This window comes from Mizuhopecten yessoensis, unplaced genomic scaffold, assembly GCF_002113885.1.
Source record: "Mizuhopecten yessoensis strain PY_sf001 unplaced genomic scaffold, ASM211388v2 scaffold4989, whole genome shotgun sequence".
Classification (NCBI taxonomy): Eukaryota; Metazoa; Mollusca; class Bivalvia; order Pectinida; family Pectinidae; genus Mizuhopecten; species Mizuhopecten yessoensis.
The window spans coordinates 3,500-15,072 of NW_018405822.1; the positions used below are offsets into that span (position 1 = coordinate 3,500).

Here is an 11,573-nt window from a genome sequence, read left to right on the forward strand (position 1 = left end):
GGAGATCTACTTCAGAACAGGAGATCTACTTCAGAACAACACAGAGGTGTGGAGATCTACTTCAGGACAACACAGAAGTGTGGAGATCTACTTCAGAACAACACAGAAGTGTGGGGATCTACTTCAGAACAACACAGAAATGTGGAGATCTACTTTAGAACAAAACAGAGGTGTGGAGATCTACTTCAGAACAACACAGAAATGTGGAGATCTACTTCAGAACAACACAGAGGTGTGGAGATCTACTTCAGAACACAGAAATGTATTAGCCATGAGCTGACAAAGTTATATATATAAACTGTTTGACACTCAGGGTCATAGGTCACATCCTGGTGACAAAACTAATGTGATCAACACTTGGTATTCTGTGTGTTCCTTACAGACTGATTAAAATGAAGTTACCACAAAACTGATATTGGTATATAACATTTATATCACTGTGAAGTTCTCTTATCACTACATTTCCATGGAATCTATCCTGGAAACTGTTACCCTTCTGATACTTTGTCAATTTAGATTACAGACTTTTGACAATGTTGTGTGACAGATATTAAATCCCTATAACTTTGTTTCTGGAACAAAACTGGGACACTTTATCAATACAAAATTAAAGCACAAATTAAATTACTCAGCGTTTGATTATTTTCACAAACAAAAATAAATAAATGGATTCCTAATGAATAGTCAACATCAAAGAGCATCTGGAATGTGCTTCCCAAACTCCCATAGACAGTTTGCAACATGGTCCGGCAGATTGCATGTGATTGCTGGGTCTGACGAAACTTTGTCCCTGTCAACGTCTTCCTGGCTCACAACACCTGACAACACGAGGAGTGAGTGCAGTCCACAGTTCTTAGCTAGGGCTATGTCTGTGTTACACCTGTGTATAAACATATATCGGACACATGTGAAATTAGTGTTGGAGAAAAAGATAGTAATCCCAGAAATTTCTAAATAATACAAAATATTCAGAACTTCTTCTTTCACTTTAAAAAATGAACCAGGACATTTTTGCCACAGTACATCTTGTGGCCAAAGATGGTATAACTAAATCTTCCATTTTTGCCCTCCCTAAACAGGGCAAATTTATAATAATAGCCAATACTTATAGTAAGCATACTATTCATCTTAATTACATGTAGTGGGTGAAGGTTTTACTGTGCGAAAGTTTCCCAGTATACCGTAAGTATTTAACTTATAAACAATTTTATTTTTACTTCATATTTCATATGTAAATCAAACTAAATTAGACACCTCACTTTTGAAGGTGTATTCTGATATTTTACAATGCCATAACAGTCAGATATTCATATATACACAAAACAGACATTATATATATTGTCAGATATTCTTATGAACACATAACAGACATTATATATATTGTCAGATATTCTTATGAACACAAAACAGACATTATATATATTGTCGGATATTCTTATGTACACAAAACAGACATTATATATGTTGTCAGATATTCTTATGTACACAAAACAGACATTATATGTATTGTCAGATATTCTTACAAAAAGATGCAACTCAAAGGCCTATGATTTGGGTGTTACAGGAACAATCTTATTTATTTTTTTATATAAAATCAGGGATCCCACAAACCTACCTGTCTCCCACCATCAAGGTCCTACTTGGGTCGAGTCCGTGGGCCTCTTTCAGGACATTAAATATGGTTGGGTTGGGCTTGCCTATCACAATGGGTTCTCGGCGGGCTGGTACCTTGACTGCAGCCACTATGCTTCCCGTACCTTGGAAACAAGACAATAACTGATGTCATTGATCTCATTACTTCATGATGCTTTGTACATATACAACAACAACAACAATCTGTAACAAAAGGCCCACTATACCTGTATCGTTAAACTCATACACTGTATATCTGACATCTGGCAAAAATGGTGATAATTACTACTTTTACATTGAAGAAATGAAAGTCTCTTGAATTTTGCTCCTTGGCATGACTCTTTCAAAGTGAAGAGTTTTAAATACCACAAATATACATTTTCCTGGTAAATAACTAAAGTGTACACACTTCTGTTTAACATCAAGTTTGAAAGTTGTTTTTTTTTTTTATAAATGGAGTGGATGTACTGTATTAACACCAGGTCTTGTTTTACGTTCCTGATGAGTATCGTGCCTTGACAGGTCGATTTTCTTTACAACATGAACCTTCATCAAACATGTTAAACAGAGAAATTGTGTAAAAGCTTGACACTCAGAGCCTTGGACTCGGTTAACACTCAGAGCCTCAGACTCAGTTAACATCCAGAGCCTCAGACTCCGTTAACACTCAGAGCCTCGGACTCAGTTAACACTCAGAGCCTCGGACTCACTAAACGACACTCAGAGCCTCGGACTCAGTTAACACTCAGGGCCTCAGACTCAGTTAACACTCAGAGCCTCAGACTCAGTTAACACTCAGAGCCTTGGACTCAGTTAACACTCAGAGCGTCGGCCTCAGTTAACACTCAGAGCCTCAGACTCAGTTAACACGCAGAGCCTCAGACTCAGTTAACATCCAGAGCCTCAGACTCCGTTAACACTCAGAGCCCCGGACTCAGTTAACACTCAGAGCCTTGGACTCAGTTAACACTCAGAGCCTTGGACTCGGTTAACACTCAGAGCCGCGGACTCGGTTAACACTCTGAGCCTCGGACTCGGTTAACAGTCAGAGCCTCGGACTCGGTTAACCCTCAGAGCCTCGGACTCGGTTAACCCTCAGAGCCTCGGACTCAGTTACCACTCAGAGCCTCGGACTCAGCTAACACTCAGAGCCTCGGACTCAGTTAACACTCAGAGCCTCGGACTCAGGGCCTCTTGCACTATGCATCAATAGATAACAAACAGATGTTCACAATATCTTGACATAGTTAACACCGTGAAGATCTAATCACCTGGGATGGTCACCTCACTCCTGAGGGGAAGGTGGGAGTCCTCATTAGTAGCTAGGAACAGCGACCCTTCCCTCCTAGCATAGGACGCTCCCTTCACCATCTTGTTGAGGCTGAGGTGAGGATCAAAGCCAACCAATACACAATCCACCTGGAATCAAGATTGTTTTCTAACTGGCAACTTAAGCTGGAGGCTGCGCACACTGAGAGCTGAACTTCTGACACTGTGATCACTACAGCCTTTTACTAAACCCATCACTGGTATTGTTCTAGCCATATAAATGATACGTCATCAAAACATGTCATAAAAGTAACCAATGTTAAAACTACAAACCTTGTCCTACAACTTTTTGAAGAAATGCAATGATTAGATGAAGTTTTAAAACAAGAGGCACAGAGGGCCTGTATCGCTCACCTGAATATGTTTAAAATAATTGGTATGAAGTAATGATAAAGGACACCATGGTATATGTAAGTGCTGTAAGTACATATGAAATTTCAGAAAGATCCATCCAGTACTTGAGATATAGCAAGAACAAACTTCAAACAGAGCCCCACCCGTATGCCCCTAGAGGGGTCATACCCACCAATTNGAACAGATATACATCAAAGCCAGTCAGTTTTACCATTATGGAACAGATATACATCAAAGCCAGTCAGTTTTACCATTATGGAACAGATATACATCAAAGCCAGTCAGTTTTACCATTATGGAACAGATATACATCAAAGCCAGTCAGTTTTACCATTATGGAACAGATATACATCAAAGCCAGTCAGTTTTACCATTATGGAACAGATATACATCAAAGCCAGTCAGTTTTACCATTATGGAACAGATATACATCAAAGCCAGTCAGTTTTACCATTATGGAACAGATATACATCAAAGCCAGTCAGTTTTACCATTATGGAACAGATATACATCAAAGCCAGTCAGTTTTACCATTATGGAACAGATATACATCAAAGCCAGTCAGTTTTACCATTATGGAACAGATATACATCAAAGCCAGTCAGTTTTACCATTATGGAACAGATATACATCAAAGCCAGTCAGTTTTACCATTATGGAACAGATATACATCAAAGCCAGTCAGTTTTACCATTATGGAACAGATATACATCAAAGCCAGTCAGTTTTACCATTATGGAACAGATATACATCAAAGCCAGTCAGTTTTACCATTATGGAACAGATATACATCAAAGCCAGTCAGTTTTACCATTATGGAACAGATATACATCAAAGCCAGTCAGTTTTACCATTATGGAACAGATATACATCAAAGCCAGTCAGTTTTACCATTATGGAACAGATATACATCAAAGCCAGTCAGTTTTACCATTATGGAACAGATATACATCAAAGCCAGTCAGTTTTACCATTATGGAACAGATATACATCAAAGCCAGTCAGTTTTACCATTATGGAACAGATATACATCAAAGCCAGTCAGTTTTACCATTATGGAACAGATATACATCAAAGCCAGTCAGTTTTACCATTATGGAACAGATATACATCAAAGCCAGTCAGTTTTACCATTATGGAACAGATATACATCAAAGCCAGTCAGTTTTACCATTATGGAACAGATATACATCAAAGCCAGTCAGTTTTACCATTATGGAACAGATATACATCAAAGCCAGTCAGTTTTACCATTATGGAACAGATATACATCAAAGCCAGTCAGTTTTACCATTATGGAACAGATATACATCAAAGCCAGTCAGTTTTACCATTATGGAACAGATATACATCAAAGCCAGTCAGTTTTACCATTATGGAACAGATATACATCAAAGCCAGTCAGTTTTACCATTATGGAACAGATATACATCAAAGCCAGTCAGTTTTACCATTATGGAACAGATATACATCAAAGCCAGTCAGTTTTACCATTATGGAACAGATATACATCAAAGCCAGTCAGTTTTACCATTATGGAACAGATATACATCAAAGCCAGTCAGTTTTACCATTATGGAACAGATATACATCAAAGCCAGTCAGTTTTACCATTATGGAACAGATATACATCAAAGCCAGTCAGTTTTACCATTATGGAACAGATATACATCAAAGCCAGTCAGTTTTACCATTATGGAACAGATATACATCAAAGCCAGTCAGTTTTACCATTATGGAACAGATATACATCAAAGCCAGTCAGTTTTACCATTATGGAACAGATATACATCAAAGCCAGTCAGTTTTACCATTATGGAACAGATATACATCAAAGCCAGTCAGTTTTACCATTATGGAACAGATATACATCAAAGCCAGTCAGTTTTACCATTATGGAACAGATATACATCAAAGCCAGTCAGTTTTACCATTATGGAACAGATATACATCAAAGCCAGTCAGTTTTACCATTATGGAACAGATATACATCAAAGCCAGTCAGTTTTACCATTATGGAACAGATATACATCAAAGCCAGTCAGTTTTACCATTATGGAACAGATATACATCAAAGCCAGTCAGTTTTACCATTATGGAACAGATATACATCAAAGCCAGTCAGTTTTACCATTATGGAACAGATATACATCAAAGCCAGTCAGTTTTACCATTATGGAACAGATATACATCAAAGCCAGTCAGTTTTACCATTATGGAACAGATATACATCAAAGCCAGTCAGTTTTACCATTATGGAACAGATATACATCAAAGCCAGTCAGTTTTACCATTATGGAACAGATATACATCAAAGCCAGTCAGTTTTACCATTATGGAACAGATATACATCAAAGCCAGTCAGTTTTACCATTATGGAACAGATATACATCAAAGCCAGTCAGTTTTACCATTATGGAACAGATATACATCAAAGCCAGTCAGTTTTACCATTATGGAACAGATATACATCAAAGCCAGTCAGTTTTACCATTATGGAACAGATATACATCAAAGCCAGTCAGTTTTACCATTATGGAACAGATATACATCAAAGCCAGTCAGTTTTACCATTATGGAACAGATATACATCAAAGCCAGTCAGTTTTACCATTATGGAACAGATATACATCAAAGCCAGTCAGTTTTACCATTATGGAACAGATATACATCAAAGCCAGTCAGTTTTACCATTATGGAACAGATATACATCAAAGCCAGTCAGTTTTACCATTATGGAACAGATATACATCAAAGCCAGTCAGTTTTACCATTATGGAACAGATATACATCAAAGCCAGTCAGTTTTACCATTATGGAACAGATATACATCAAAGCCAGTCAGTTTTACCATTATGGAACAGATATACATCAAAGCCAGTCAGTTTTACCATTATGGAACAGATATACATCAAAGCCAGTCAGTTTTACCATTATGGAACAGATATACATCAAAGCCAGTCAGTTTTACCATTATGGAACAGATATACATCAAAGCCAGTCAGTTTTACCATTATGGAACAGATATACATCAAAGCCAGTCAGTTTTACCATTATGGAACAGATATACATCAAAGCCAGTCAGTTTTACCATTATGGAACAGATATACATCAAAGCCAGTCAGTTTTACCATTATGGAACAGATATACATCAAAGCCAGTCAGTTTTACCATTATGGAACAGATATACATCAAAGCCAGTCAGTTTTACCATTATGGAACAGATATACATCAAAGCCAGTCAGTTTTACCATTATGGAACAGATATACATCAAAGCCAGTCAGTTTTACCATTATGGAACAGATATACATCAAAGCCAGTCAGTTTTACCATTATGGAACAGATATACATCAAAGCCAGTCAGTTTTACCATTATGGAACAGATATACATCAAAGCCAGTCAGTTTTACCATTATGGAACAGATATACATCAAAGCCAGTCAGTTTTACCATTATGGAACAGATATACATCAAAGCCAGTCAGTTTTACCATTATGGAACAGATATACATCAAAGCCAGTCAGTTTTACCATTATGGAACAGATATACATCAAAGCCAGTCAGTTTTACCATTATGGAACAGATATACATCAAAGCCAGTCAGTTTTACCATTATGGAACAGATATACATCAAAGCCAGTCAGTTTTACCATTATGGAACAGCAAGATTCTTTTGATGTACATCAAAGGATCAAACTTGTCTTCTTGTCTCATCCACAAGGTGGCGCACACCGAGCTTTCAATTTTGTCATGGCATATTCCAGCGGTGCAGTGAGCCTAAGTTTAAGTTAAACCCTGAAGTATCGAGGATAGGGATCGTATATATTTGACAAGAGGAATTCTGTACCAAGTGTAAAATCCTTACATCTCAAGATTAGTCCCGAATTTAAATCTTACCAGTTTCTTTAGACGTTTCAGTGTTTCGGGACTACCTTCAATAGCAGTCAATCCATCCCAGAGCACACCTGGAAAATACTCAATTTTAGTACTGGTACTGAAAATCATCAGGTGATCAGTTGAAGTCAAGAAATATATTATTTTATCTTTAAATAAAATGAAAGCAAATTTAATAGCAGCCATTTTCAGGATTGTTAATTAAATCTCACTCATTCTATCAAGTTCAGTCAGGTTCTGAACATGTTAAAATACCAGTGAATTCAAACAATAAAAAGTTAGCTAATTAAAATTGAATAAAATTAATTTCTAATCCATTAAATCACTGTGTTTTGCGAAGATCAATTTATTATGCACATCAGGCCAAACAGGTTTGACATTCCACATGGTCTTACCTCCTGGTCATACAGTATACATTACTCATGCCGTTGTAATATAAGTAACCTGACACACACAAAATGTTTTATATATTTTTTTATAAATCTGTCCCCAGACTGTATATATGATACATTACAAGTAGACTTTTTATACCTAAAATTGGTCAATTTCCCTTTAAAAGTATGGTTACATTTTTTCTCTTTTTGTGAATACTTACACACAAAAAAGCCAGCAAACTTAAAAACTGAAAACATTGTTATGAATCTACATGCATGCAATATCTATTATAGTAAGTTTATTAAATTCCAGCTAGACTACATGTAGTACAACTAATAAGTCTACTAAGGTCGTAGATTCAAAAAGCTAGATCAATTCCTGTTGTCCCTGCATTTTTATCTTTCGTTTCATGTACGAGTTATCTCCCTTCCATTGCTAAACCAGTTAATGAACAGTAACCAGTAACCTAGTCTCAATGCGTGGTACAGCTTATCAATCTGTGTTACCAAACACAGAAATGTGGTTATGACTTTAAAGTTATTCGTCTAACTACGTGATCACGCTTAACTTCGTCTCCGTTTTCCAAATAACGTTATCATTGACCATGTGAATGTGTTGGGTGGATCCCGGACCTCCCACGCACTGTTCAGCTGATCACTCAGACACATAATAGAACAGTTTAACAACGTTACCCTAGTGATATATATATATATATATATATACCAGAAATATGTAAAGGTGCGTGTCTTACCGTCACAATCGAAAACAAAGTTATCAACATCACTCAAGAGCTGTCTTGCAGACGCCTCTGTGACAGGATTGCAGGCCATGTTGGAACGAGAGCTAGAAAAAGGGAGACTAATCGCGATCGGTGATAAGAATAAGCGTGTGCCCTGTTGTAATATCAACTTCGTTGACTTGGAAATAACTCCCATAGGTATCACAAACTCCCTTTCCTTAAGAATTAACTGACGATGAAACGCTTGCCCAAGAAACCAGCGACAGGTTTACCGGCATGTAATCAAGGTGGATCACAGGGAAATTCCGAACGGCAGTGTCTGGGGCCTATTCGTTTATGCGAGCAAACCGATATGTGTTAAATTAATTATAGTATTTCGGGGATAAAGCCTGACTACCTCGCCAATTTTAATGCAACCATTCAAAGTCTTGGCCAAAGTTTACTACAGAGCAACAACAGACACTAAATACGTCCCTGTTTCAGAATTAACAACCCAAGTAGAGCTGTTTAAAACGCACCAAACTCTAAATGAAAGTGGCTCTACGTCGTACGCGTTCCGCCACCAACATCGTTCGCCCGAAATCTATGGAACGCCAAATAAACATATATTCAATTGATGGTATCTATCTTCAAATAATTGAAGATAGGTACAATTAATTGAATCAAATTCAATTGAAGATATGTTTGAATATACCTATCTCCAATTTTGAACCTATGTAAAATGAATTGAACATAGGTACAAATACAAAATATCCTCAATTGAATTGAACCTATCATCAATTGGACCTATCTTCGATTAATTTTACCTATCTTCGATTAATTTTACCTATCTTCAATTAATTTTACCTATCTTCAATTATTTGAAGATAAGTATATTCAAATAATTGCAGATGGGTACAATTCAATTGAAGATAAGTGCAATTCAATTGAAGATATAGGTTTAATTCGTCATATACAGTGGCGGATCCAGAGTTTTTTTGGGGGCTTCAAGAAACCCACCCTGATAATTTTCTTTAAAATTTATATATTTTCACCATTTTCCTCAATTTTTCCTCACATGGAAACCCCCCTGGAAATTTGGTATATATTCTTTATCAAAATTTAGATAGTTTTAAGCACTTAAGGCAAATTTCATCTACCTACCTCGTTTACTTTGCCCATCACTTCTCAATCGATAAAAAAAGCCTAAAACTGAAATGAAAAAAAGTCTCTGAAATTGTACGGTGCGACAACATCGATAGCTCAGCACATTTCTAAACACAGACAAACAGTTGTTCAAATTGATATTTTTATTTTAAGTAAATGCTGTCAGTTGTTTTCCTAAACAAAGTATAATGAGACCTTCCATGTTGGTAACACAGCAAGTTAAAACTTCTATTAGGGTATAAACAACCCCATTTTTTTCCAAAGGTTTTTTTTTGAGACTTTTTTTCCTGTTATATTATATATATATATATAGTCCTCATCGTAACAAAAAGGAAATTATTTTGCAATGGGTTAGGTGTTTGGGCCATAATTTGGTGAAACGACTGGACTATGATGACGTCAACACTCCGGAGGGGTGTGTAGTATGTAACTTATAATTAAGTGTGGTCGTCTGCGCGGTTCCGCGAATGAACTTACAAATGGCTTTCTCACCTGTCACACCTGAACACACGCCAACGACAATTCGAAATACGGACAAACATTGACATTACTTAGCAGGTAACACACTAACGAACACTAATCGTCCAGACCACGTACCATAGACATAGAGACTTTCCCCAACATGACACGTGTACCTGACTAAAGCAACCTGTATATTACATACAAGTCCTAAGAAATATTAGATGTACGTGTACGTGTAATATGTGTAACAGGCTAGAGGAAAAACGCACGACCAGACCGGGGTTCGAACCCGGGACCCTCCGAACTCTAGACGAACGCTCTACCAATTGAGCTACATGGTTGCCGACGATCGACCCAGTCGTCCAGTTCCGCTACATTCATACCTCCTTTTTCTAAGTCTTCGCCCCCAAAGACACAACTATTTACAACTCAGTATGCAGACGAAGTTCAGTAAGCCTACAGAATCGTACTCAAGCCGATTAGTTTAATTTACGTTAATATTTCTCAAATTTTACATATGTATGTATTATTTATCTTTAATCATCACTCTGACATAAACATTTAAGAAGTAAAAAGCAAAGTTACGTTTTTGTGTGTCGGTGGGATGGGATAGGAGAGTTGACATACAACAAGGATTAATTTGTCGTACATATACGTGCAGATGGAGTGATATAAATCCTATAAATAATACCCAATAGCATGCAATGACATACAACCAGATGGTCGTAAACAACCACATTGTGCATTCAGTGGTTGTAGTTTACCATTTCAGCATGGTAGATTGTCATTTTGGTGCAAAAAAGAATAATAAACTAGATTGGCTTAGTTTTAAGTGCAATTTTAATTTAGACAGTAGTTGTTTAGTTTTTCCATTGTTTAACCGTTGAAGGAAGAAAGACATTTGTAAGCGTTTGTCCTACATCGAATTTGCCGGAATGTATTAGATTTTCTGGTGTCACGTGACTTCAAGTGTCTAACTGTGGCTGCCACGCGTTTACTTGATATTGTTAACCATAGTTAAATATACCAAATACTCAATACCTTTTACTGATTTGCAAAGATGTAACGTCGTTATTGTAATTCACTGCAGCAGATTGTGTATTCATCGCCTCGGACGAATTGGAAGCAGCACTATGTTGAAGTTCAATCGGAACAAGCCATGCTCATTTGTGTTTAATACAACGCACGCATCTGAGCTAGAACAAATCTTCATTAAGCTTAGAGTACAATGACTACAAAGGCTGTACTGTTTGTGAGGAATCTACGAGTCTTCTGTGATCATTTCTACAAGCATAAGTGAGTCAAGCTATAGCTACATCTAAATCAACACTATCGATTGATGTACAGCCGTGACGTCACTAGATCACCTGGGTGAAATAGCAGGAAATTTGTTTGTGCACGGTATATTCATGAAATAATATTTCTCATGCCCTCAAACAAACTTTCTTGTTACTTGCACAAATCATGTGGCACTGTCGAAAACTAAGCACAGACATTGAAATGGTATTCAACTTTTCTAAAATTCTTCTGAGTTATTGACATATATATATACCCGAACACGAAACAATGCTTGAGCATTTAATCCGAGTTTGAGATAGTTTCATGAATACGGGTATCAGACTATCGTTTCCTGTACATTAC

General features: G+C 36.9%; 1 protein-coding gene across 1 annotated transcript; it reads right to left on the reverse strand.

Annotated features, from left to right (window-relative positions):
- Positions 1–6: 6 nt before the first annotated feature.
- On the reverse strand, positions 7–8,641 carry LOC110450094 (glycerol-3-phosphate phosphatase-like). The gene is made up of 5 exons (XM_021497348.1): positions 8,337–8,641; positions 7,214–7,281; positions 2,904–3,051; positions 1,616–1,757; positions 7–880 (listed from the first exon to the last, which is right to left on the reverse strand). The coding sequence occupies exons 1-5, from the start codon at positions 8,518–8,520 to the stop codon at positions 691–693; spliced, it is 732 nt and encodes a 243-aa protein (XP_021353023.1). The 5' UTR covers positions 8,521–8,641; the 3' UTR covers positions 7–690.
- Between the last annotated feature and the right edge of the window lie 2,932 nt (positions 8,642–11,573).

Bases quoted from the DNA above. Each gene is read 5' to 3' on its own strand.
- LOC110450094 (XM_021497348.1), bottom strand. From the start codon at position 8,520: ATGGGAGTTATTTCCAAGTCAACGAAGTTGATATTACAACAGGGCACA. The intron at 7,282-8,336 runs GTAAGACACGCA...AGTATTTTCCAG, and splicing joins CTTTGTTTTCGATTGTGACG to GTGTGCTCTGGGATGGATTG. The intron at 3,052-7,213 runs GTAAGATTTAAA...TCTTGATTCCAG, and splicing joins TGAAACGTCTAAAGAAACTG to GTGGATTGTGTATTGGTTGG.